We start from the raw sequence: 25,868 nt of genomic DNA, 5'->3' as shown, positions 1-25,868 counted from the left end.
GGCACGTTCATACGGCTGTTAAAGCCGGGCTTCATCACGCTATCGTGTCATTGCGAAGGTGGGAGGGAAAACAGAAAGAGGGCTTCGGACCACCGCGTGATAAAGGCTTTCGCCTCATCGCACTGGTCAAATGTGCCCCTTATAGCATAAATAAAGCTGAAACTAGTATGCGCAAAAGCCATGTCTCCACTTTAAAGCCGAACCCAAGCATAGCCATGCAGATAGCTTTCGCGTAACTCTAGGTTTAACCACAAACTAAACCATAGCAATTTTTTTTTTTTTTTTCATCACTTACGCAGTAAAGGCGTTGATTGAGACTAATACCATTGCAAAGAAAATTTCCTTCTCTGCAATTTGATACTATACACTCCTGTACCAAGCACGTTTTGCTAAAAAAATTTTAACGACACCATCCAAAAAGCACTACTTTTCCTGAAGACAGGACCTTGCAGAGAGCTATGGGACAGAAAATGGTAGATGTGACATTATTAATAGAAAGCTAGGTAAAAGAAATAACTGGAATGAACGACATTGTAGTAGAAATGGGCATGGGCAGGCCATATAATGCAGAGAGGTTAACCGGTTGTCTCCAAGAGAGAAAGAAAGTGTAGCAGGGGGTGAGATTAGGAAATTTGCAGGGGTCAAGTGGATGCAGCTGGCACAGTACTGGGTTACTGGAGGGATACGAGAGAGGCCTCTGCAGTTAGTGTAGCTTGGGCTGGTGGTGGTGATGACTTGCAAAGCATGCATTATCATTTTCAGGTTGGTCGTTATCATGTCATTAGCTGCGGAACATTTAAAGCACCTGCATTTTCTCTGCTGGTAGCTGCCCTGCAAAAGGCGAAGGCTGGACTATTCTTGTTATGGTAATGTCAAATGGCCCAAGCAGTATCTGTATGGCACTAGTGACCAGGAGACATTTTTATTGGATGACAGCTTGAACTTAGTGAACACACAGATGATGACAGTGAAACTGAGCACGAACGATGCTAGTGATGTGACGAAGCCTGAATCTGGTGAAGTCATGTCTGAAGAATGGGCTCTCACAGTATGCCCATGTTTCACATGGCCGCGCACTTTGAGAACTGTGTGATCCAAGGACAGATCAGAACTGCAAGCTCTGTCCCGAAGCAGCACTCATGCAAACACAGAGAAGAAGAGATGTAGACGTGACAGTCCTATCAAAGGGTAGCTTTCACCAATATTTCTTGGTCAAATGTGTCGATGCTATTTTACCACTTCTTTGTATGTTCTTGTGCTATTCCTTTTCATTTGATGCCAATATTTGTGCATCACTCCTTCATGAATTCTTTTAAAAACACCACATCAGCAGCTGAGAAAGTGCATGAGCCTTCTGCAGTGTTTGACTTAAGAGTCAGTGTTATAAAACCAGCCAAACACAAAGAAGTTGCAGACCACATATATTTTACAGGTGGATTAATCTTTACAAACATCAACCGAAACTCTTTTCTTTAGAAATATGCCTCAGAACGCTGGTCAAAACCTGTGCAAAGTGCAGCTGAAAGTTGCTATCTAGAGAAAAGCACACCTGAGAACACAGAATACCAGTAAGGATATTTTATAATGCTTCAATAAAGAAAAGGAAAATGCTTCATAGCAGCAAGGGCCACTGTGAAGCTGTTTTGCAGCTTTTTGCACAAAAGTTTCTCAAGACAGAAAACCAAATTACACTGCTAAAAGAAGCTTGCTCATCTATGTGGTACACCACATTCACACCTTCTTCTCTGCCAAAAAACAAGGCTCCTTCTCATGATACTTGCAATATTCTTTGACCATACTTTATGTGTTGCAAATATGAGTGGAAAAGATTAACATAACTTAGCAGGTTTGGGCCAGAGGGTACGCTTGATGCTCAATAGTGCGACAAGAAGATGGTGGCATAATTCAAGCACTTGTGGCTGTCCCTCATCTTGTTGCGGTATGGAATGCCAAGCAAAGGTGAAATTGGTCTATTCATGACTATCTATCATGAATGGCCTCTTGAAACTCCACCAGAAAAAGCACTGAATACCCATCCTCTTACCGTGGCCAGCACCAGTGTTTTCGAAATAGGGTAAGCAACATAACCTCTTATTTTTCATAGGCACTGGCTATAGGTTACCGAGCTCATCTATCGACTTGTTTATTTCTGTGATAAGTATGAACCAACTAGCCCAGACCAAGATCCTAATTCTGGTACAAAGGGCACAGAAATGCCAAACATTGCAGCTAAATCTAAGCATTAGAGGATGTTTCACAAAATAAGCAGAGAAACCTACTTCACACTACAAAGCACATACAAAGTAATTTCATAATCCACACATTGCTCCATCAAAGTGGGAGGACCCCATCACATGTGTATCGTTATCTACTGCGTACAACACTGACTTGCCAATTTTTATTACAGTCATGCTCTATAGTGTCTCATGTTCTCATTTTGCATCAGCTAATGAAGATATTCACAGAGAATATTAGAACACTGATTTACATGGCTCTGTAGCACAACATCTTGGGCCATGCAACAACACATGGCATGAGATGGCAGGCCTCATGACGACAAAACCAGGCATGCAGTCACTCGTCACGCACTGAGCGAGCAGTATGCACAGCAACACTGTCCAAGGCCGAGCACTTGCAGCTGCAACCAGTCACGGGGCAGTCAGCATGGTCTCTGCACAAAATTAATCCCACCGTCATAGCAACAAAAGTCCAGCCTCGTTGTGTCACACCTTTGAGTGTCGTATAAGTGAGAAATGTAGGCCACGACAATGTGTACAACCAGGATGAAACATCAAGGACACAGCACACTGCTGCTTAAGGCCCCAAAATGTAGTTTCCACACACAAAAAAAGAAATATCTCAACCCACTATCACACACTGCTTAGTATTTCCTCACAAAATGCTACAGTTAATAACTATGAATGTAATAAAACTGCATGATGGTAGCCATAAAATAATGTGTACACCCTAAAAATTTAATGAAATTCATCAAGAAAAAAATTAAGACACACTTTAATTACCATGTTTACATGCAAAAGTAATGCTACCACGAATAATGTGAGTGGCCACTTCAAAACATTGTGAAGAAAAGAAAAAAAAAATGTTATGATTATAACATGATCAAAGGTTGTTCAAGGGCTCGAAAAAAAAACAACAAATATATATATATATACTGTAATGGCTGATAGAAATACCAAAGCAATAGGTACTTCAATACATTAAATGCAATACTTCAGAAATGCATGCCGCATCATTGATGGCAGCAAGGACTCCACCGCGTTAATGTACGCCGTCTCCCACGAAGGCGCAGTCATCCTCAGGCCACCATTGAAATGAGTTGCATTTGCCTTTCTTTCCGTCCCTTACTCTAGTTAGACAGTTTCAGCGCCTACTTTCTCTGACCTGGATGAACCTGTTTCTTTCGACGTTCATTGCACCCTTTATTCTACCAGTGTGCGTCCTGCGGCCCTGGGGTCATTTTAAAGGGGCGATGACAGGGTTGTTCTATGGATTGCCGTTTTATACTTCTATGAATAATATACAGGTCTGTAATTCTACTCGCAAAGTTTTAGTGCCTAGCGCTAAGTGCATATTAAAAAAAAAAAAGCGATAGAAATCGAAACCGGGAAGCTCCTCCCACCGACAGCGACCGCCATTTTGAGATGCTCATGTGACGTCACAGAGGATACGCGACGAAGCGTCGTCTGCAATGCAGGCTGCAGTATCAAAGGACACGTCTTTTTTTTTTTTTGATCGATTGACACAGTAGTCGCCTCTCATGCAGAACTGCTTGATGAAGATGTTACCGCACGAAAGCGATATAGGGTAAGGCATGTATTCTTCAGCATAAGGCACGGACACAGTCAGTGGGCTGCACGGCTTATCTTATCGACTTATCTTGTTTTTCGCATTACACTGGCCACGATGCCAGCACAGCCAACAGTCATCTATCACTGTATTGTGAGGTTTTCTGCCCCGCGATGCCGACCGAACTGATAGTGGACTCCGATCTGTTTTGATCGAATCGGAGGCCGAGCGAGAACTTGACACTCGATGAGTGAATGGCCTGAACAGCTGCGGTTGTCTGTAGCTTAACTGTGTTAGAAAAAAGAAAACAAGAAGCTACACTTTATATGTTCCCCCTTGTCATCAGCAATGACCTTGGCCAGAAATGTTAGTCGGCGCTGAATCAACCTCATGGATGGATGGATGGATGGAATATAGGAGCGTCCCCTTTGAAACGGGGTGGTAGCAGTAGCTATCATGCTCATTTTTCTCCCTATATCTTAATTATTGATTTACAATGGTTAACTAAACCATCATTCTATTTATTAAACTTTGTTCCTACATTACTAACATTATGTCACTTCTCTGCTTTTAAGCCACCAATCTTGCAGTCGTTTTTTCCTAGTTTCCACCGCCGGTTTATTCACCCGGCCACTGTTATTATCTCTAAAGCCCAGAGCTTCAGGAACAGTGATTGCGCCTGCACCAACTTCCGGATGGATACTATTACATTCGAGTATAATATGATCAATTGTTTCACTGGAGTTTCCACATACAGCACATGCGTCATCTCCATTGTTAAATTTCTTTTTGTAGCTGCGTGTTCTAAGGCACCCTGATCTAGCTTCAAAAAGTAGGGCACTGCCTCTTGAGTTATCAAAGAAATCTTCCTTCCTGATCTGCGTTTTCCACTTTCGGTATAATTCCACACTCTGTTTCTTTTCCATCGAATTTATCCAATTTTTACCTTCTGTGTATTTCACCTGTTGCTTAATGCTCTTTATTTCTCCGTCCTTGTTACTAGCATACTTACTAGTTAGCTTCCTAGTTCTTTTCCTCCATTGTGAGTCAACGCTTTTTAGGTACAGGTATTTAAATACTTTAGCTGCCCATCTGTTACTGTCCAATTTCCTCAGGCGTTCCTCATATAATATTTTACTCTGAGCTTCCCATACTTCGAAAGATGCCCAGCCCATATCTCCCTGTACCGCCTCATTTGTAGTTTTGCCGTGGGCACCTAGTGCTAATCGTCCAACGGATCTCTGATTTGTTTCTAATGTCGACTGTACCTCTGATTTTAGGCACAAAGCCGCATTTCCGAAAGTAAGTCCGGGCACCATAATTCCTTTCCAAATACCCCTCAAAACCTCATACCTATTGTATCCCCACAATGCCTTATGCTTCATTATCCCGGCATTCCTTCGCCCTTTGGCCTTAAGTGATTGCTCATGCTTTCCAATGTATGCCAATCCTTCGTTTACCCATACCCCCAGATATTTATATTCTGTTACTCTAGGTATTTCAAGGCCTTGTATTTTAAGACCCTGATCAGTTGAGCCGTTGAAAATCATCAGACTCGACTTAACTGCGCTGAAACTGAAGCCTAGAGCGGCAGGATGTGGCGCCATCATGTGGTAGCGGCGAGAAACACATTGGACGGCAGTGTAGCAGATGACACGAAAGCGCACCATGCGAAATGGCCATGCCAATGCAGGTAGAAAGCGAAAGCTCCCCCCTTTTTTGCCTTCGGGGCAGAAAGTAGTGACAGTGATTGCAGTATCATGTTCACGTAATATGGAGGAATGTTTCAGCATTTTCGCAGTCTACTCATAACGCACGCATGTACTGTCTTCATATTGTAAGCGCGTGTAGCGCGGGCCATGGTGCAGGCTGTGTTCGACGTGACAGAATAAGACACTCTCAGCGTGCGGATTCACGACAGACTTTATTGTAAAACAAAAAAATATCGAAAGGAGAGCGCAGAGGAAGAAAGAGAGAGGCACCTCAAAGGGCAAAGCATCTATGGGTTTGTTGATGCTGCAGAGCTAGGTGGAATCATCTCCTGTGACTTATGAGCGGCACATATGCGCGGGGTGTCTTGAGTTACTGAGCACAATGCGATCACTGCGGCGCCGGCATGGTGCAATGACTTTCGCTTCCTCCTCGCGTCATCTACAAGCGTGCAGCTACAGGATTTCATCTACGAAGCTTGGCAGAGAGGCACTTATCCACACCCCCTGAACATGGCCTTGTCCTGGTCGGAATGCACAACAGAAGCCTGCAGGAAAAGCGCGGTATTTTTCTGGCAACGGATGATTCAGCACTGTAGCCGGTTTCTGCCCCCAGAACGGATGTGGTCGCAGTGGTAAAAAGGTTATCGATGCATAAAGAATGGTCATTCTGTTGTGAAAGAATCCACAACCTTTCTGCCTCCGCCACGATTTCTGCGGAATCAACAACCTGGTGACACATGCGCATCTACGTATCGGATGCACATGTCGATCAGGAACCAATGCTGTTCTACGTCCAGAGCGCTCCACTCCGCAAGTGAACGAGCATGAACCCTCCAGGAGACATTTGTGCCGGGCGGTTTCCTTGCCGTTGCAAACGGTTGGACGAAGACGACGATTATCAAGCTCCCTAACGAAGTGCAGCTGATTGCATACACCGAAGGAACAAAATCCGAATGCTTTGGCGAGAAAGAGCTGGTAAGTTCAAAAAAAGGAAATCTGTGCATCGTGCAAGAGTGTCAATTGCGTCATATGCTCTGAGCGGCAAAAACACAGATACTACAGGTATGTATGCATCTAAAGAAAATTTGCATGGTGAAAAGTACCCACTGGAGTTTGCACAATACCAGTGACAGCTGTAATGAGGATTTGTTCGGGGCGAGTTTGCTTTATATGTGACGGGGCCTGATGGCGATAAACAGTCAAACCTCGATATATCGAACACGGATATATCGAATTATTGCGTATATCGAATATTTTCTATATCACGCGGAAAATCGCATGCATTTTTAATTTTTTATTTCGAACGGGGCCGAATGTAAAATGGATATATTGAACTCCACCACCCCAGACCACGTGCGCTCTGTTTACAGGAGGCAGGCTTTCCCGCAACACCCTCGAAGATAGCGGCGACACCGAGAAGTCAGGAGTCAGTGCGCCAAATGCAATGTTTCAAAGGTTTCGAAGACGCTACTATGTTGAAATGGCGCCCTCAGGACAATTGATGTGTGCATCTATCGTGCGCAGCAATTGATGTGTGCAGCTTCGTGCGCAGCATGATAGCTGCACACATCGATTGCGCCGAGGGCGCCATTTCAACGTAGCGGCATACGCACGCGGCGTCTTTGAAACCTTTGAAACATTGCATTTGGAGCACTGACTCCTGACTCCTCGCCGCTGCCGCTTGTACTAGGCCACTCTTTGTTATCGTGCTTTCGTGTGTGATCGCTTAGGCCTGGCTTAGGCCTGTCGTACGTGGTTGGTGTTCTGTTGTGATGGCTACAAACGCGTGTTGAGAATGGTGAAAAGAAGTCAAACGTCGCCGAAGCTTTCAACATACCAAGGAGCACTTTGAGCACTCTTTTGAAAAACAAGAGTGACATAAAGGTCAAGGCGAACAAAACCAGCACTCAGGCGTGAGGCGGGTGCGCAAAGCTGCCTATGAAGATGTTGAGAAGACGCTGCACAAATGGTTTATTGACGCAAGGGCCCACAATATTTCTTTATCGTGACCGATGTTGCAACAGAAAGCCAAGGACTTTACGTTCATTCTCGGTGCTGAGAACTTCAATGCCAGCAGCGGTTGGCTGCAGCATTTTAAGGCCCGCTTTAACATTGTCAGGAAGACAGTCTCGGGGGAAAGTGAGGATGCCAATGAAGGTGAGATCAAGAAGTGGATTGAACAAGAATGGCCTCAGGTTCTCACCAAGTATGAGCCGAATCAGATATTTGGAACTTTGGGACCCGCATACTATGAAGGACACTAAAGAACTCGAGCGAGTCCAGAGAAAAGCAGTGCGATATATACAGTCGAACCCGGTTATATCGAACCCGGATATATCGAATTTTGGTTATATCGAACTCACGAAATATCCCCTTGAAAATCCCATGTAAAAGTATAGGAAAGCCGCGTCATATATCGAACTCAATTTCACCGGTCGTTCGATATATCGAACTTCGCGCCACGCACTGGAAAGTATGCCTTCCCCAAAGACGATCGCATCACCATTGGCCGTTTGCCGCGTGACGTTTTCAAGCCACGCGCGGAAGGAATGAAAGGGGACAGTTCGGCGACGCTGGTCTGGGCAGTGCCGCGCCCTTTCCCCAAAGGCGCGCGCATCTGCAGTTATCGTTTCCCGCGCGCCAACACATGACGTTTGCAAGCCATGTGCGTGGGTGTGCCCATTCTTTTGCCTAGCTATCTCTCTCCTTCAGCACGTGCTACGCATGTGCCAAGCCAGCTCAGCCCGTTTTCAGACAGACGTGGGACGCTTTCTCCAGCGTGTGTTGCGAACACTCTGCGCGCTTCGCGCGGCTGGCGTGGCTATGGCACCTGCGGAAGTTAAGAAGCGGCAGCTCTCTCTGTTTTTTTTTCTTTTTTGCGAGAGTCATCCTTTCTTATCGTTGTGCTGTAAGCACGGCGTAGTGTAAGATATGGCGGCTGCGGACGTTAAAAAGCGGCAGGTTTTTTTTGTTTTTTTTTCTGCGGGAGTCTTTTTTTATCGTTTATCCTTGCATGTATGAATCAACGAAAGCACGCGGTCAGCTGCTGCGATCATGACGCCTGCCCCAAGCGCGGCGTGATAAATCGAACCAGGCTTGTGCTATCAAGCCATTAAGCCATCACGGGCACTCTGCCAAGTTCGCTCTCCACCACCGCAGGAGCTATCAAGAGATAAACGTGCCCCGACGTTATCGCTGCGCAGCATCTTGTCACGCTGCCATTGAGCTGTGGATGAGACGACCGAAACGGACTGACGCGCGCTATCGACATGCAAGCGAAAATGCTCGCGATTTCTGCCACCGCAACAGAAACCTTGTTTTGAGCTGCTGTGGTGGCTCGAGTGGCGAGAGGGACGCAGTTCCAACAAGTTTTAAATTTTTGCTCTGTCGCTGCCGCTCGTCGCTGAGATCGCTCAGTCGCTTGCATGTGAGCGAGCTGGCCGCAACGCATTTTTTTTTTTTTTCAAATTCTCGGGTGCAAAAGTGGAGGGTGGGTTCATTATGCGAGTGGGTCGATTACGCGACAAATACGGTATCGTTTTTTCACATCGTAGGTGCCGTCACAAGGCGATTTCTGTATATCGAATTATCGATATATCGAACTTTTTCGCGATCCCCTTCGAGTTCGATATATCTGGGTCCGACTGTATTTGCTTGCACCGATCTTCATGAAAACAAACGCTTACAAGTACAGTCTTTCCCTTCGAATGGTGAACGAGTGGAATTCACTTCCCATTTGTGTATTTCAGTCCAACAATTTCATGATTGCAATGCAAAATCATTTTTGTGCAAGTTAGCGATGTTGACGTTTCATTTGTGGTTCTTTTTGTGCATTATGCTCATTTCATGCTACATTTTATACGCTTTTCTGTGGCTTCTTTTTGTTTGTGAATAGCCCCTCTTGCTTGGGCCAAAGTATTGGCCCCGCAGTATTACTAAATAATAATAAAAAAGCGTCGCCTGATCGACATTTTGCTTGTCAAGCTGCGGATGGGCCAAGAGCTAAAGATAGACCTTTTGGGTATCATCCAAATGTTCAAATCCTCTTGGGACAGCGTCAAGCAGTCGACAATAGTTCACTGCTTTCTGCATGCGGGTTTCGTGAGCCGAATTGAAGAAGCTTTGTCTTCGTGTTCGCGCTGTTTAAATTAATAATGCTTACATTGAAGCACTCACAAGTCATTTGCTGGAGAAGCCCTGAAAAAACGCAAGGTGAGGCTCGAGAGTCGGTCGCAGTCATGCACGTGGCTGCAGGGGAGGTGAGACGGAGACTGCGGCAACTGGGAGGCTCTTGTTCGGTGCGGGCATGCAGTGAAGAGCAATCGAATCGCATTGGGTTTTGCGATGACAGGACTGAAGCGGGTGCGGCAGTACATGCTTTTGTGCACTGGCCGTGGCCAGATTGAACATAGTTTTGCAAAAATGCTTTACCAGATGAAAATGATGAAGTTGACGAAATGATTAAGCACAGTAACATGTGCACTTATGTGCACATGTTACTGTACTTAATCATTTCGTCAAGTCAAGAGCTGCTTCGTTCAAAGGTACCACTTCGTTCAAAGGTTTTGTCTGCTCCTTTAATGGAGCAAGGTATGCTCTCGCGTCAAGGTATGCTTGTTTGAGATTTACTCTAGTTTTTGGACCGAAAGAGCGAGGGCAATAGCTGAAAAATCAGGAACATAACGCTAACCCCTACCCACGTTCGCGGCACATGTACACGGCTGAAGGAAACGTTGGACAAAAGCCTTTTTATATGTGGGGGTGCTTGTTGCTAAAACAAGCTCTCATTAAGAATAATATGCTTCTGACTGTATGCCTAAAGTATACAGCATGAGCCCGCCAATTTCGACCTCCTCGGCAATCGCTAGGCTATTTTCCTTAAATCTGAGCCAATTAAAATGAAATTGCACCATCTTGCTCAGTTTTTTGTGCAGATTTCAAATATGCCTTTATTTTTTTTCCACGTTAATTAGCACCAATGTTAGGCAATATTAATGAGTCATTAATTAATATCTCAGTAGAGAGAGAATGGCAAAGTAAAAATTAAATTTTTATGCGTGGCTACATAGTCTAATCAGTAGAGAATGCAATGTTCAAGGCAGTTTTTCCATTTTATCTATCTGTGTAATTTAATGGAACACTGAACATCTACATTCAAGATGTGCTTGTGAAGCATTCAAAAGTTTGCATAATCATTAATTTTTTAAGCCCGATAGAGTAATTCTGCCTTGAACATTGCTACACCTGCACCTTCAGCTTCCTTTAGCAAAGAAGATTATACCTCTATCTGCTCTAGATGCAGAGATATCAATGTCCCAAACCTGATGGGTATCCAAAATGAGAAAAACCCAAATGGGCCAAAATTTATTAATATTCGCGATAATATGTGCATATTTACATTCCCTGAGGGCTAATAAGCGCCAGGCATGTAGTCTGAGCGCTGCTTGTGGGTGGAGTGCCGCTTTTTCAGTGCCTGGTGCACACTTGCAGAAGAGGCACGTTTGTGTGTAGACTCGACAGTTCGTCGCCTGTCCTTCTCAGCCATCCTCTTCCTGGTATTGAAGCCAGGGTTGACGTCTAGCTCCCTCAATATTTGTGAGGATGATTGAAGGTTGCCCGCATTGAACCGGACAGCAGCCTCTGCAACAGCTGACTGAACAGCAAATAATGATGTATGGCGTTCTTTTGGTGCCAGTGACCATATTCATCATCATCATCATCATCATCATCAGCCTGATTATACCCACTGCAGGGCGAAGGCCTCTCCCATATTTCTCCACTTAACCCGGTTCTGTGCTAGCTGCATCCACTTGACCCCTGCGAACTTCTTAATCTCATCCGCCCACCTAACTTTCTGCCGCCCCCTGCTACGCTTTCCTTCCCTTGGAATCCAGTTTGTTACCCTCAGCGACCATCGGTTATCCTCTCTTCGCCCTACATGTCCTGCCCATGTCCATTTCTTCTTCTTAATTTCCACTAGAATGTCGGTAACTTGAGTTATTTCTCTGACCCACTCTGCACGCTTTCTATCTCTTAATGTTACCCCTACCATTTTTCGTTCCATAGCCCTCTGGGTTGTCCTCAACTTAAGTAGAACTCTCTTGGTTAGCCTCCACGTTTCAGCCCCATAGGTGAGTACAGGCAAGATGCAACTGTTGTATACTTTCCTCTTGAGCGATACCGGTAAGCTGCTAGTCATAATCTGCGAGTGCTTGCCAAATGCGCACCATCCCAATCTTATTCTTCTTGTTATTTCCTTTTCATGGTCCGGATCTGCGGTTACTACCTGTCCTAAGTAGACATATTCGCCTACTACTTCCAGTATTTCGCTACCTAATGTAAACTGCTGTTCCTTCCCGAGGCTATTGAACATTACCTTAGTCTTCTGCATATTGATTTTCAAGCCTACCTTTCTACTTTTTCTGTCTAGGTCATCAATCATTATTTGCAATTCATCCCCCGAGTTGCTTAGCAAGGCAAGGTCATCAGCAAATCGCAGATTACTGAGGTATTCTCCATCTACCCTTATCCCTAACTGCTCCCATTCCAAGTCTCTGAATACTTCCTCTAAACAAGCTGTGAATAGTACTGGGGAGATCGTGTCTCCTTGCCTAACACCTTTCTTTATGGGAATTTTGTTACTTTCTTTATGCAGAACTATGGTTGCTGTGCAGCCACTATATATATTTTCCAGCACTTTCACGTACGGCTCGTCTACCCCCTGATTTCGCAATGCCTGCATCACCGCCGAGGTTTCAACTGAGTCAAATGCTTTTTCGTAATCAATGAATGCTATGTATAAGGGCTGGTTATATTCCGAGCATTTTTCTATCACCTGGTTGATGGTATGGATATGATCGATAGTAGAGTACCGTTTCCGAAACCCTGCTTGATCCTTTGATTGATTGCAGTCTAAGGTTGTCCTGATTCTATTAGCGATTACCTTAGTAAATACCTTATACGTAACAGACAGTAAGCTGATTGGTCTGTAATTTTTAAGGTCCTTAGAGTCCCCTTTCTTGTGAATGAGGATAATGTTTGCATTCTTCCATGGTTCCGGTACCGTCGATGACACCAGGCACTGCGTATACAGGGTGGCCAGTTTTTCTAGCACGATATCCCCCCCGTCCTTCAGCAAATCTGTAGTTATCTGATCCTCTCCAGCTGATTTCCCCCTTTTCATAGTTTCTAATGCTTTCTTGACCTCGTCTTTCGTCACTGGTGGAACGTCTGACTGTTTTTCCCTACCGCCAATCTCATTACGGTCCTGACTACTTTGGCTGCTGTAGAGATCTGTATAGAACTCCTCGGCTACTTTGACTATCTTGTCCATATTAGTGATGACGTTGCCCGCCTTGTCCCTTATCGCATACATCTGGTTTTTGCCTATGCCCAATTTCTTCTTTACCGCTTTAAGGCTTCCCCCGTTCTTTACAGCATGCTCAATTTTCTCCATGTTATACTTCCTTATATCGGCCACCTTGCGCTTATTGATTAGCTTTGATATCTCGGCCAATTCGATCTGATCTGTTGGATTGGAAGCTTTCATACTCTGGCGTTTCTTAATCAAATCTTTCGTCTCCTTAGACAGCTTACCGGTATCCTCTCTAACTATCCTACCGCCTACTTCTACCGCGCACTCAGTAATGATATCTCTGAAATTATTGTTCCTTGCCTCTAGGGTAATGTCGCCATCCTCAGTTAGAGCTGAATACCTATTCTGTAGCGAGATCCTGAACTCTTCTGCCCTCCCCCTCACCGTTAATTCGTTGATGGGTTTCTTTCTTACTAATCTGTTGCGTTCCTTCTTCAGATTTAGGCTAATTCGGGACCTCACCATCCTGTGGTCACTGCATCGCACTTTCCCGATTACCTCTACGTCCTGCACAATGGCGGGGGTTGAACACATTATGAAGTCAATTTCATTTTTAGTCTCTCCGTTAGGACTTTTCCATGTCCATTTCCGGTTCTTCCGTTTGCTGAAGAAGGTATTCATGATTCGTAAGTTACTGCGCTCTGCAAACTCAACTAGTAACTCCCCCCTGCTATTCCTAGAACCAACGCCATAGTCACCTACTGCCTTGTCTCCTGCCTGTTTTTTCCCTACCTTGGCATTGAAGTCGCCCATTAGTACAGTATACTGCGTCTTTACTTTTCGCATTGCCGATTCTACATCTTCATAGAAGCTTTCAACTGCCTGGTCATCATAACTACTTGTAGGTGCATAGGCCTGTACAACCTTCAGTTTATACCGCTTATTAAGCCTAATTACGATGCCTGCAACCCTCTCATTAATACTATAGAATTCATCTATATTACCCGCTATATACTTATTGACAAGGAAACCTACTCCTAGTTGTCGCCTCTCTGGTAAACCTCGATAACACAGTACATGCCCATCCTTCAGTACAGTATATGCCTCATTCGGCCTCCTAACCTCACTAAGCCCTATGACATCCCATTTCATGCCCTCTAGTTCCTCTAACAGCACTGCTAAACTAGCTTCACTAGCTAGGGTTCTAGCATTAAACGTTGCCAGGGTCAGTTTCCAATGGCGGCCTGTCCAGCGGAGCCAGGCTTTCTTAGCACCCCCTGCTGCGTCACAGGTCTGACCGCCGCCGTGGTCAGTTGTTCCGCAGCCGCTGGTGACTGAGGGCCGGGGTTTTATGAAGCTTATCATAGGAGGTTGTGGCCAATTACTGCACCAGGGTGGCCAACTCCTGTTCTGGTGAGGGAGTGCGTTGCCGGAGGTGTTCACCGGCATCAGGTCGCACTTCAAACCTGTTTATGCAATTCCATCGACACTCGGATTTTTTTTTTTTTTTTTTTTTTTTTTTTTTTTTTTATTCATCTGGTGGAGAATTGCGCGGCACCGGGATTTGAACCCCGGTCCTCTTGCATGCGAGGCGGATGTTCTACCGCTACGCCACCGCTGCACCCATATTAGTGACCATATTAGCGAGTGCAAACTCTCGTTGCTATTTTGAGTCTTGCCACGTTGGCAACGCTCCAGCAGCTTTGGCTCTGCCAAGCGCTGGTAGATTGGCAGTAGTGCCTTGCACACATGTGGTGGCAAACTATATCTATGCTTGGGAGTGGGCTCTCCCTTTGCTGCGGCAGCATTTTGGCGGCACCACGAGTTTGGGCCTGTCGGGCACAGGCTGTGGTTCGACACGTCATCAGATGATATGTGGCCATCACTGCCTGCTGCATTGCTTGGACATCTCCGGCGTGAGACTTGAGAGTCCAGCTGTAATATGAAGTCAACCACAAGGTCGCCCATGAGCTTACCTTTGCCACTGAGGCTCTGTTTTTCCTCGCCTTTGTGCTTTGCAATCACATTGCGCAGGGCCGTGCCCATGCGCTTTTGAACGTGATTTATACAGTCTTCTTTCGTTACTTTTATGAAGCCGTACACATCAGCCTCCTGCAGTGCCAGAAATGAGCGGCTGTCTCCATCAGACAACACAGTAGTGTATCGAAGGCCATGCTTCTGCAAGGACCTTTGAAACAAAACAAGTGCAGCCTGCACTTCCATCTCGCCAGATTTTTTTTTTTCGGTGTTTTTTTGACACCTGTGGCTGGCCTTCCACACCTGATACGATGGGTCGCGTTCCGCAGGGCCGCGCTCGCACCCCGCACAAAAGTTGCTCAACACAACATAGTCAACTGCCAGTCCAGTGAACAGTTCAATCACTGCGCCCACACCAATGTGCGATGAATGTCCCCGGGTCATCCACGAACGATCAAAAGAGACAGCGATGTTTCCAGGGTGATCGAGGTGCAACTCTTGGTAAAGCTCCCGAACGGAACGGGCACTGTCCATGATCACTTTTTCGGCTGCGCGTGTAGTCGCGAGCGTCAGCTTATTTTTCAAATAGCCTTGCCAGGTTTTATTATGGAGCCCCCTATGAGAAATATTCATTATTGCGAACACGTCGTTCAGCGCAGTTTGCCGATTTCCTGTAGTTTGCATTGCCCGTGCAGCAAGAATATTTACAGTAAATGGACTTATTTTTTGGCTGCCTTGGGCGCGCGGCGAACTCCACGCTGCTGAAATGCCACCGCAGTTCACGCACATGAGAGTGAGCTTCACGGCTAGACCGTATTCACGACCTCCTTTTGAAACTTTAATGCCCTCCCCACCACAAACCTTGCACTTGACAGCCATCAACATTTCGTTGAAAGATTCCAAATCCACAACAGTGAACGCGGTATCGTCCAGACCGCCGTCCGTATCCCAAAGCGGGCGGTCATCACAGTCGTTGACGAAATCCAATTTCCTCTTGGTCGCTGCGGCCGAATCCAATTCTTGAAGCTTTTCTTGAGCTTTCGTTTCAAATTCCCGCAAGTCTGAAGGCTGAAGCATCATAGTTTCGCAGCGTACGCAGCCGCTGCGTGTAGCTGTAGCTGTCACCGTCGCCGAGCTCGTTAGGCCTACTTGGCCTACTTCGACATCCGCTGACACTCCTTCAACTGCTGCTGGCTCTTGCACGTTCTCGGAGCGTTCCGATGACACATGACGCGTAGGAAGGTTGTTAACGCGCCTATTTCTCTTCTTTTGGCCGAACTTGTGGCGCGAGTGAAATTTGCTGGGTGGCATCGCTGCGTGTCGGTCTCTCGCCTTTCAACAAAATGGCGCCGGGGACGCGTCCGCTCACCCGCCGCGGCAAGCCTAGCAGACGATGCGTGCAGGAATCCGCCAATGGAACAGCTCGTTTCAGTCACGTGCGCGTATTAGCGAATCGGACCCCATGGTTTTTCGTTGTTTACGCTTCTTTTTCTCGGTGGCCATTCCGGGCAAGCAAGCAAGAGTGGCGGGAAATTGAAGCCTAGAGAGGCCTCTTTCAAACAAGTCCAAGATGGCTGTGATCGGCGCGGTGAAACGAGAGTTCGAAGGAGTAGAAAATGTACCATTTTTATCGTCTGCTGACGCGAAAAATCAGGTGACGCGATGATTTAAATTCAGTAACACGCAAAAATATTGCTGTCTGGGAGACAAAAATTTGTAGACTTGAAGATTAATAGCTGTAGTTTGCAAAAACGCCATTTTCAAAAATTTGATTTTTGGGTCATTTTTTGGTCCCAAAGACCCGTGTCTCCCCTTAAACAAGTCCGAGGATCTCTACGGTCACATATTATAGTGAAGGCTTCTCTAAGAAAAGAGAATATATGAATAAAATATTTTTGCTGAAGAAAAAAAAATCTCACTAACCACCATCCATGGCAATGCATGCAAGAGTGCAGCCGACACCGTGAATAGCAGACGACATGGGGATGATATCTCGTGACGTCAGTGGCCAATGGTTGCCAGACCAGAAAGCTGATTCCGATATTGATAATAAAAACTAATTTTAAAACTATCTACTACACGGAATCAGCTCAAATGTCGAAGATTTATAATTTAACGTGCGAGGAGTCAAATGCAATAATCAGTTTATGCTCAGTTGGTAGCTGTCGTGACACCTTTAAAGTTGATCTTTGTAAGCGTTCAGGAGTCTTGTGGTAATAAAAAAAATTGCCGTTGCTGTATATGCAAGGTTAGTGTAAATGGTCGCATTACTTGGAAGAAAACGTGTGCAGCTGCCTATTGCCAGCGGCATCAACTCGATGATGAGGGCCTCTGCGAACTGTGTGGCCAATTACTAAAGCACAGAAAATAAGATCTGCCAGAACTCCAAAAAACTCAGTTCAGTTCAGGCGTTCAGTCGTGTCCGACTCTTCGTGACCCTATGGACCATGTCACGCCACGCTTTCCGGTCTCTCACTATCTTCTTAACATCACATAGCTTCATCTGCAGTGCCTCGAAGATGCCATCTAACCATCGCGTTCGCTGCCTACCCCTTCTCCGGCGACCCTCAACCTTTCCCAACATCAAATCTTTCTCCAGCGACTCCTCTCTTCTCATCAGATGACCAAAGTAGCTGAGCTTTAACTTTAGAATTTGACCCTCCAATGAGCAGTCAGGGTTTATGGTCGACAATATAGACTGATTTGATCTTCTGGCAGTCCAAGGAACTCTTAAGAGTCTTTGCCAGCACCACAATTCAAACGCGTCAATTCTTCGGCGGTCAGCCTTTTTCACAGTCCAACTCTCGCATCCATACATCACAACTGGAAAGACCATAGCACGGGTTATAAGGATCTTGGTTGGCAGACTAATGTCTCTGCTCTTTACTAGGCGGTCAAGGCTAACCATTGCTCTCTTTCCCAGAAGCAGGCGTCTCCTAATTTCATGGCTGCAGTCCCCTCCCGGGGTAATCTTGGAGCCTAAGAACAGAAAATCTGTCACAGCTTCCACTTCTTGTCCATTGATGCTCCAGGACTTGATAGGGCAAGACGCCATGATCTTTGTCTTTTTGATGTTCAGTTTAAGCCCAAACTTCTCACTCTCTTCTTGCACGCGCATCAGAAGTCTCTTGAGTTCCACTTCACTTTCTGCCATTAAAGTGGTATCATCCGCATATCTAAGGTTGTTGATACGTTTTCCAGCAATCTTCACTCCAGCTGAAGACTCGTCCAGACCGGCCTTCCTCATGATGCACTCTACATATAGGTTAAATAGGCAGGGCGACAGTATGCAGCCTTGCCTCACCCCTTTCTCAATCGGAAACCAATCAGTAAGACCATGCCCAGTTCTGACTGTGGCCTCTTGTCCTTCATACATGTTCCTGAGGAGACAGATGAGGTGAATTGGAACTCCCATCTCTTGGAGAGCTTGCCACAATCTGCTGTGATCTACGCAGTCAAACGCTTTCGCATAATCAATAAAGCAGAAGTAAATGGGTTTCTGGAACTCTCTTGCTTTTTCGATGATCGAGCGAAGGTTGGCAATTTGGTCTCTAGTTCCTCTGCCCTTGCGAAACCCAGCTTGCACGTCCGGAAGCTCCCGATCCACATACTGCTGCAGCCTACCTTGCAGGATTTTCAACATCAGCTTGCTAGCGTGCGAAATAAGCGCGATCGTGCGGTAGTTGCAACAATCTTTGGCACTGCCTTTCTTTGGAATGGGGATGCAAACTGACCTCCTCCAATCCTGTGGCCACTGCAGGGTTGTCCAAATCTTTTGACATAATGTATGCAGTGTGTTAACAGCGTCGTGGTTGTCCAAAAAACTAGAAAGCAAATTTATTATTCATGCTCAGGAATGAATGCAGTTTTTGTTTCTTGCGTAAGAAAAAATGTGTCGTATCTATATTAATATTTTAACTTGTTTCTAACGGCCTCTCTTGGCCATTTAGTATCCGCTGCGTAGTTGAGATATGGCTCAGACCAAAGCTTTTTCATCCGCGGTGTGGGTGAGTCATCGGCTCCGGTTCAATGTTCGTCGTTGCGTGCTGCGTACAGAGTGGGTTATCTGTACCAAGCAGTCAGTATTTCATTCTGCTGGTTGTGGCAGAGCTTTACAGCAAGGCGAAGACTGTGTGTGCCGAAGTAGAACTTGTTGCTGGGCTAGTTGGTTCATGATCGTATGGGAAAGTAAGCACAAAAAAAAATGACAAACACAAGAGAGGAGACTGGACAACGCGCTACTGGCAACTGATTCTTTTATTGAAATAAAAGAATCAGTTGCCAGTAGCGCGTTGTCCTGTCTCCTCTCTTGTGTTTGTCTTTTTTTTGCGCTTACTTTCTCGTACGATACTGTGTGTGCCCGATGAGAAACTGATTGCCGCTGCATGTGTGCATTTCCGGACGATGGGAAAATGCTGCGTCACAGCTCGGCCTCTCAGGCACGTCGCAAAAGTGGTGGCTTGTTTTACGGATACACCTTTGAATGAGCGGCGTATCGCTGCATGTTTTAATTGAACGGTGAAGGTGAGATTTTATTGCCCCCAAGACGCGTGTCGCATTGCTCAAAGCCTTCCGTTCCGCTCCCTTTGCTGCATGTTTTGCTTACTGCATCGTATTACCGCACCAACGTTCGCTGAACGTGCTTTAGGTGTTATCGCAGGGATGTTCCTATTGTCAATGAGATGTTTCTCATGAACATGTTAAATGCTTAAGTTGTAAATTTGTAGCCTTACATTGACTCCTCTCAGTAACAAATTAAGCGCGAGTAAAATAATGGAATCGTGAACAGGGCGAGATTTATTGGAGCGAAGCTATATCGCAGGTATTTTCACTTCTCAGACACATTAACTTCTAAACACTGGCAATCCCAATTCTAGCACTAGCGTTAGTTACTCCGTTTGTTTTTCTTTGTTCTTTGACACTGATATGTACCGTCTTTGCCAAAAGTAACCAGGCTGCGGGTTTTGCTTCTCGGACGAGTTGCAGAGAATTCGTACCACTTATGACGCTGGAAATATGTGAAAAGTAAAGTTGAGCTCCTGTCCTCACTTCTTAACAATTTGTGATCCTCTGGAATTCAACGTTGGCTTCAAAATACAAGTGAGAAGCAAAACATGCAGCCTGGTTACTTTTGGCACAGACGATACCTTGCTTGTTAGGAATATCTTTTACCCTTTTATAATCTCACCGCATCTCGTTTGGAGACCTACGCTCAGGTCATTTTGTTATCACGAGGATTTCATTTTGACCATGACGAATGGGCGGTGGTCGCTATCCTACACTTCAAGATTTGCATTGTCGTGAAGCGTCTATGTAAGTAATCGTGAATTAATAAAGCCAGGCTTTCTATGCAGCACAGCTTCACTCATTTATGCCCTTAGTGAAATCCCTCAAGCCATGTGATTCTATCCATGTGCTTGCCGAATTCACTTGAAGGCCCTTGTTCACAAACGTGCCCGAAGAAATAAGCCCCAGAATGCGTTTACATGACGCGCGACGAAAGACTAGGCTAACGACGATGGAGGCAGAACGATGCTATGATAAGGTGGTTAAAGATGCCGTAACATTTCAGTTAACAAAAAACTTGACAGTAGAGAGATCCATGTCAAGTAAAGTTGGCTGAACAGTTACGGTGTCCATTTATCTGCCTTATCTGAGCATCGTTCTACTTCCGTCGTTGTTGGCCTTGCTTTTCGTTCATAAGTAAAAAGACAATCAAATTCCCCACCAAAAGTATGTCACTGTGACGTCACAAGCAACATCACGAGTTTGTTTTGCCTCACAGTTTGCAGGGGCGCTGGGAAACTAAAGCCTCGCTCAAAGTCGACACGCAGGCTTCTATGGGAGTTACGCTACCATATATTCTTTCTACCATGGTATATGCGTACCCTGGTTCCGAATATAGCACGAGGTGCGTTCTGAAACTGAGGAAACAAATTCATTATATTTGTGCAATACCTAGTGAAGCAGCGCAATGGCACAAGGCCAGAGGAAGAAAGGGACAAACACGTGCTGACAATGTGAGTAACATTGAAGTCTTAAGTTCGCTCAGCCTGAGCAGCATACCTCCGTGATTGTCCTCTCTGCTTTGTGGGGGCTTCTACTACAGTCGGCACAAGTTTTTTTTCTTTTTTTATTTTTATTTGAATGTACTGCCAGCCTAATTGTAGGCCTTAGGCATTGATTCTGGCTGCATTCCAAACTGACAGCTGTCTAGACAAATCTGCCCACAACAAAGTGCAACTGATGATGCAGCATCACATATCCCTCGACCAATAAGCAAACTTATGACAGATGTCAGAGATTGCACATCGCATTGGAAAAGCTGCATCCCCCCTTAATGTGTGATGCTATTTTCTATTCTGCATCTCATGCAATAGAGAATATAAATTTCCTCAGTGGTGCCTCACCGGAACCAGTCCATGAGATGGACGGCGTGTCCCCCGTGACGGCAGCTCTGGCACCAGGTGAACCACGAGGAGAACTCGGCCAGCTTGTCATTTTCCTCGCCTTGCTCTGCGGCACATGACCATGCAGGGCATTCATATGCTCATGAAGGGCTCTGAAGCAGCACACTACTCGTGCAAAGTGCATGCTCACCCAACTGATGCACCAAAATTATGTACTCCTGAGTGGTGCTAGGTGCTCATACAGTAAATTGGGCTTCAAGAAAAAAAGTTGATATTCAATGGGCTCGAAAAAACTCTCAACAGCCATTTGCATCACAATAATTTTATCTAGAGAACACCTGTATGATGGTTGTCAGCATGCAAGATGGAACCCAGGTAAAAACGATGGTCAAGTGCTTTACTTTACGAATACTGTCAGGAATGTCGACACGCTCCAAAATCGCAAATGCCTCCGCCATGGGCAGATTACCAGTGGTGAGGGCCTGGTTCATATTCATTACGAGGGCCACCCTCCACCCATTCCCTGCCCCATGTTGCGATGCATTTTAGAATTTCCTACAGAAGAACACACACTACATTTACTCGAAGAATCTGTGGATTGTTTATAAACATAACCTGAGCCTATACTTCCCACAGGGCGTACGGACAGACTGAGCTCTTCTAGAAAATTACAGGACACACAACATCCTTCCTCAAAATTTGTGAAAAACCTATTTCTCGAGCCTGTTCGCAAATTGTTGCTGCAAATACGATACCAGTCGTCTAACAGTTTTGTGAATTCATCTAGCAAGACGAATTGAAGCTCGCCTAAGGCGATGTTTTTAGAGAAGCTGCAATATTATGTCCTATATGATCGCTTAGAATATGGCATATAATGTTTATTACTCCAAATGCAGTAATAATGCAGGGTGCGATATCTTTTGAAATGATGGCACCTGTAGAAAACGACATCGCTACTGAACTGGCACAAAATTTAAGTTTAGCTACGCTCAAAAAATCAGTATAATATTTTTATATTTTGTACACATTGTAGACATTTACAGACAGTATGTTTACATTTTGCACATAATTTGCACTTTTAATATCAAAGGAAGCTCTTTTCTGCTTTCTATTTACAGAATAAGAATACATTTTATATGATAGCATGTGCAGCTTTTTCCACCGAGAAGCTGCGGTCGGTAAAAATAGGATGGACACTTCAGCTCAGCCTTTAAGTGCACATATGACAGCTCCTAATTTTTTTACAGAAGCATTACATGTTTACACAATGAAGCACATAAGTGTAAATATTTCATGGGAGTTCAGCTTTTGAGGCCTTTCTTGGCTCACGTGTGCCGTGTACAGAAAGTGTGATCAGAAAACTGAACTGCCATAAGCAAAAAGGATATGTCGTCTCCACTGAGAGTTGTTCCTCCAAACCACAGATGAACGCGCAAACCCCTACTCAATGCTGGGCTCTTGAGAAACTGTAAGTCTTCTTATCTAGCCTAAGGATGATACCAGTGATGACAATGAGGCGGAAATTAGTGATAATGATAATATAATGACGGTACATTTAGTTGGTGATTATAATAGTAGTGATAGCGAAGATGATAGTCGCGATGACAGTGACGATGTAGCTAAAAATAATGGCAGTAGTAGTGGTAGTAGTAGTACAAAGCGTTATTGAGGCGCAACACTTAGGCACCTAATGTGGCAGTAGCGATGGCAGTGTCAATACAGATAGTAATAATAATGATTGTGTGATAGTGATGGTGATAGTGACAATGACAATGCCGATGTGATTAATGAAAAAGTTCTATAAGCTAATTTTTAGTCATTTCCACTGCTAAGCAGTCCTAAGCGCAGTCGCTTGTATTTATATAACACGTATGCTTTTTTTCATCCCATTTATAGGCAAGTGAATAAAAGTTGGTTTACCAGCGGGTACGAGCTAACTCTAAACTGAAAGCTGGCTTGAGCCCCTTTGATTCCACTTATCGCCAACTGCGACCCGCTAACTTCCTACTGGTAGGCATCTGGAACCAGTTAATGCCAGTTGAGTTCCAGCAGGAACCAGTTGAAAACCTGAAACTTGTTATAACTAGCTAAAATCATTTTGGATTTTATTTTTTCATTTATTTGGGCGAGCATAAAACTTTGACTGGCAAAATATGAGGCAAAATATGATTGCGCCCATCCACGTCCGAATTAATGAGCGTCCGGGGCAATAGACTCACATGGGCATCAGCAGGATCCACGCTCCTAGTTCTAATTAACAAGATTTCACTGTGCATCTATACAAATAAAATCTGTGTTGTGATCAAGCACCACAAAGGATTGAAAAAGCCAGGCACACTAAGGAGAAACCAGTTTCTGCGGTTCACTGCTACTGTACGGAGCATGATCTCCTTCCTGGACAGCTCAGTCAATTTTTGTACAATGCAATGCTGCACTTTCGGCAGCGAATGGTTGCTGCGAAAATTTCAGAGATACAATTACCGAGTGTGTGGTAGAAGTAGGCAGTAGGATAGTACGATACTGGAAAACTGTCTAAGTATATGAAACATTTGATTAAGGAACGCCAAGGTGTGAAAAGCCTCTAAACCAACAGACAGGATAGAACTGGCAGAGCTATCAATAGGTGCAAAGTGTTTGACAAGAGGGAGCATAGCATAAAAAATATCGAGCTTGCTCTGGTGCTAGCCTTAAGTGGTAAAGAGGAGATGAGGCATAAGCAAAAAACAGATCAGTGCATTAAGGGACAAAGCGGGCAGTGTCATTAAGCAGCCGAGGAGTTCTATACTGACCTATACAATAAGGGAGTAATTATTGACTGACCTATATAGCAGTGAAAGAAGTCAAGGTACTAATGAGACTGGCAGTAGTGAAGAGAAATCGGGCATTCCGCCAGTAACGCAGGATGAAGCAAACAAAAAAATTGCAAACACGCCTGAACCTAGTTTACAGAGCGGAAGCTTGATTAAAGGGACCATGCAATGCCTAAAATGAGGTAAAAATAAATCGGTCGAGAGATAGGTACTCCCTCAAAAGTCAATTCACCACAAGAATTTTTCAGCTAGCTTCATTAACACTGGATATATCGGCAATTAAAAATGGCGCTCCTCCTCTCCCCCCTCAACTCAGCACTCGGAGACACCAAAAAAAAACCGAAGAAAACAGCTCGGGAACTCCGCCCCGCCCACGAAGCGTCATTGGGTAACGCTCGATTCTCAGATTTCCGGTTGCTGCGCCCGTTTTCCCGAGCGTCAACACGCATTCACGGTTTCTGCCTTTCCCGTCCCGTCTGCGTTTGCATAGCTTTCAACTTTGGCGTCTTCCTTGGCCGCCAGTTCCTTCAGTTTCTTGACCTCTCGGAATTGTGTGCGACAGCAGCCCGAACGACTCTGGTCGTTTGCGAGCGCATACCTGCAGGTGGGCAGGCTGCTGTCCACACACACCAGCGGCTGCCGCGGAGGAGCACTTTCCTCATATCCCTGTCCCATTCAGCGCAAATTAGCGTGCACTCCTGCTTCTCTCACACTGCCAGGGTCAGTCTCCGGTGTCAATAGCTTAGGTACCGTCTTCTGCGGTTTAACCAACGGCGGTCGGTGACCTCTCGCGGAGTTGACGTGATAGCATAGACTCTGCATGGATGCTGGCAGACGATTCAGCATGCGAGTTGCCCGCGTGTAAACATGTGTTCGTCGTTTTTAGCAAGGAGCACTTTCATTATGGTCAGCGAGAAGCATCTCTTGTGGCGCATAATGAATGGAATGTATACACATATCACCGACGAGAGCACGGACTGATGATCGCTACAGGGTTTGAATATCGGATTACAGGTAAGCACAAATTATTCATCCGCGAATCTTAAGAATTGAGATTAACAAAAAGGGTAATGTAGTGCTTTCTTTTTTTTTTTAAAGTCCTTTTGCACATTGTTTAGGAAGTGCCAATGCGTGTCTTCAAAATTTTTCAGTTTTTCCTGTATTTCGAATAAATAATTGGTCACTTTCTCCCTCTAAATTTTCTTGATTAGTATATCAAGCATTGACTTTTTGTTTTATAAAATTTAGCCCATTTCACCCCATCTTTTTTGTTACTTTAATTTTCTTTATTAAATTATCAAACATTGGCTTTTCGTTGTGAACATTTTGACAACTTTGAAGCCCCTTTTTCTAATTTCTTATATTTTAATGAGCGCACTAAATAATTGATTAATTAAATAATCTAAAATTTCCATTAGCATCATCATGCTAATAGAAATTGGCTTGTGTTTCATTCTATTCATGAGCTTATTTGTGCATGTCCCTTTTTTTTCATAAGGAGGGGAGGGATGCCGTATTATGACAACCTGCCAAACCGGCAGGGGATGCTTTTTTAATGGCTATTAATAAATATACTGCGGCCGGCCTAGTCAGTCGGGCACCTGCACTGAACAGCTGACATTGTCGTGTCATTCCTTGGATGTGAGAGTGGTGGTCGCTGACCACTCTAAAACGGTCGACCATACAAATACGGCCGAAATTTTGTTACCGCCGACACAACTGCAAGGCACTCCTTTTCAGTAGTAGAATAATTTGCTTCGGAATGAGACAGGGTGTGGCTGGCGTAAGCAATCACCCGCTCAACATCTTGCCACTAAACGAGGTATTGTCAACATTA

At 45.0% G+C, this 25,868-nt stretch overlaps 1 protein-coding gene across 3 annotated transcripts in view; it reads right to left on the bottom strand.

Annotated features, from left to right (window-relative positions):
- Window positions 1-916: 916 nt before the first annotated feature.
- The window catches only part of LOC146201376 (GATOR2 complex protein MIOS-like), a 264,250-nt gene continuing 239,298 nt past the window's right edge, over window positions 917-25,868 (bottom strand). For all 3 annotated transcript variants that reach the window (XM_084595804.1, XM_084595805.1, XM_084595806.1), the window contains 2 exons: window positions 21,222-21,327; window positions 917-2,671 (listed from right to left, as the gene is read on the bottom strand). In XM_084595804.1, coding sequence (XP_084451930.1) covers window positions 2,575-2,671; window positions 21,222-21,327 — 203 coding nt within the window. In that variant the 3' untranslated portion in view covers window positions 917-2,574. The remainder of the gene's footprint in view (window positions 2,672-21,221; window positions 21,328-25,868) is intronic.

This window comes from Amblyomma maculatum, chromosome 2 (assembly GCF_055883805.1).
Source record: "Amblyomma maculatum isolate TAMU_Amacu chromosome 2, ASM5588380v1, whole genome shotgun sequence".
In the NCBI taxonomy this organism is placed as follows: Eukaryota; Metazoa; Arthropoda; class Arachnida; order Ixodida; family Ixodidae; genus Amblyomma; species Amblyomma maculatum.
This window is presented reverse-complemented; position numbering and strand designations above follow the sequence as displayed.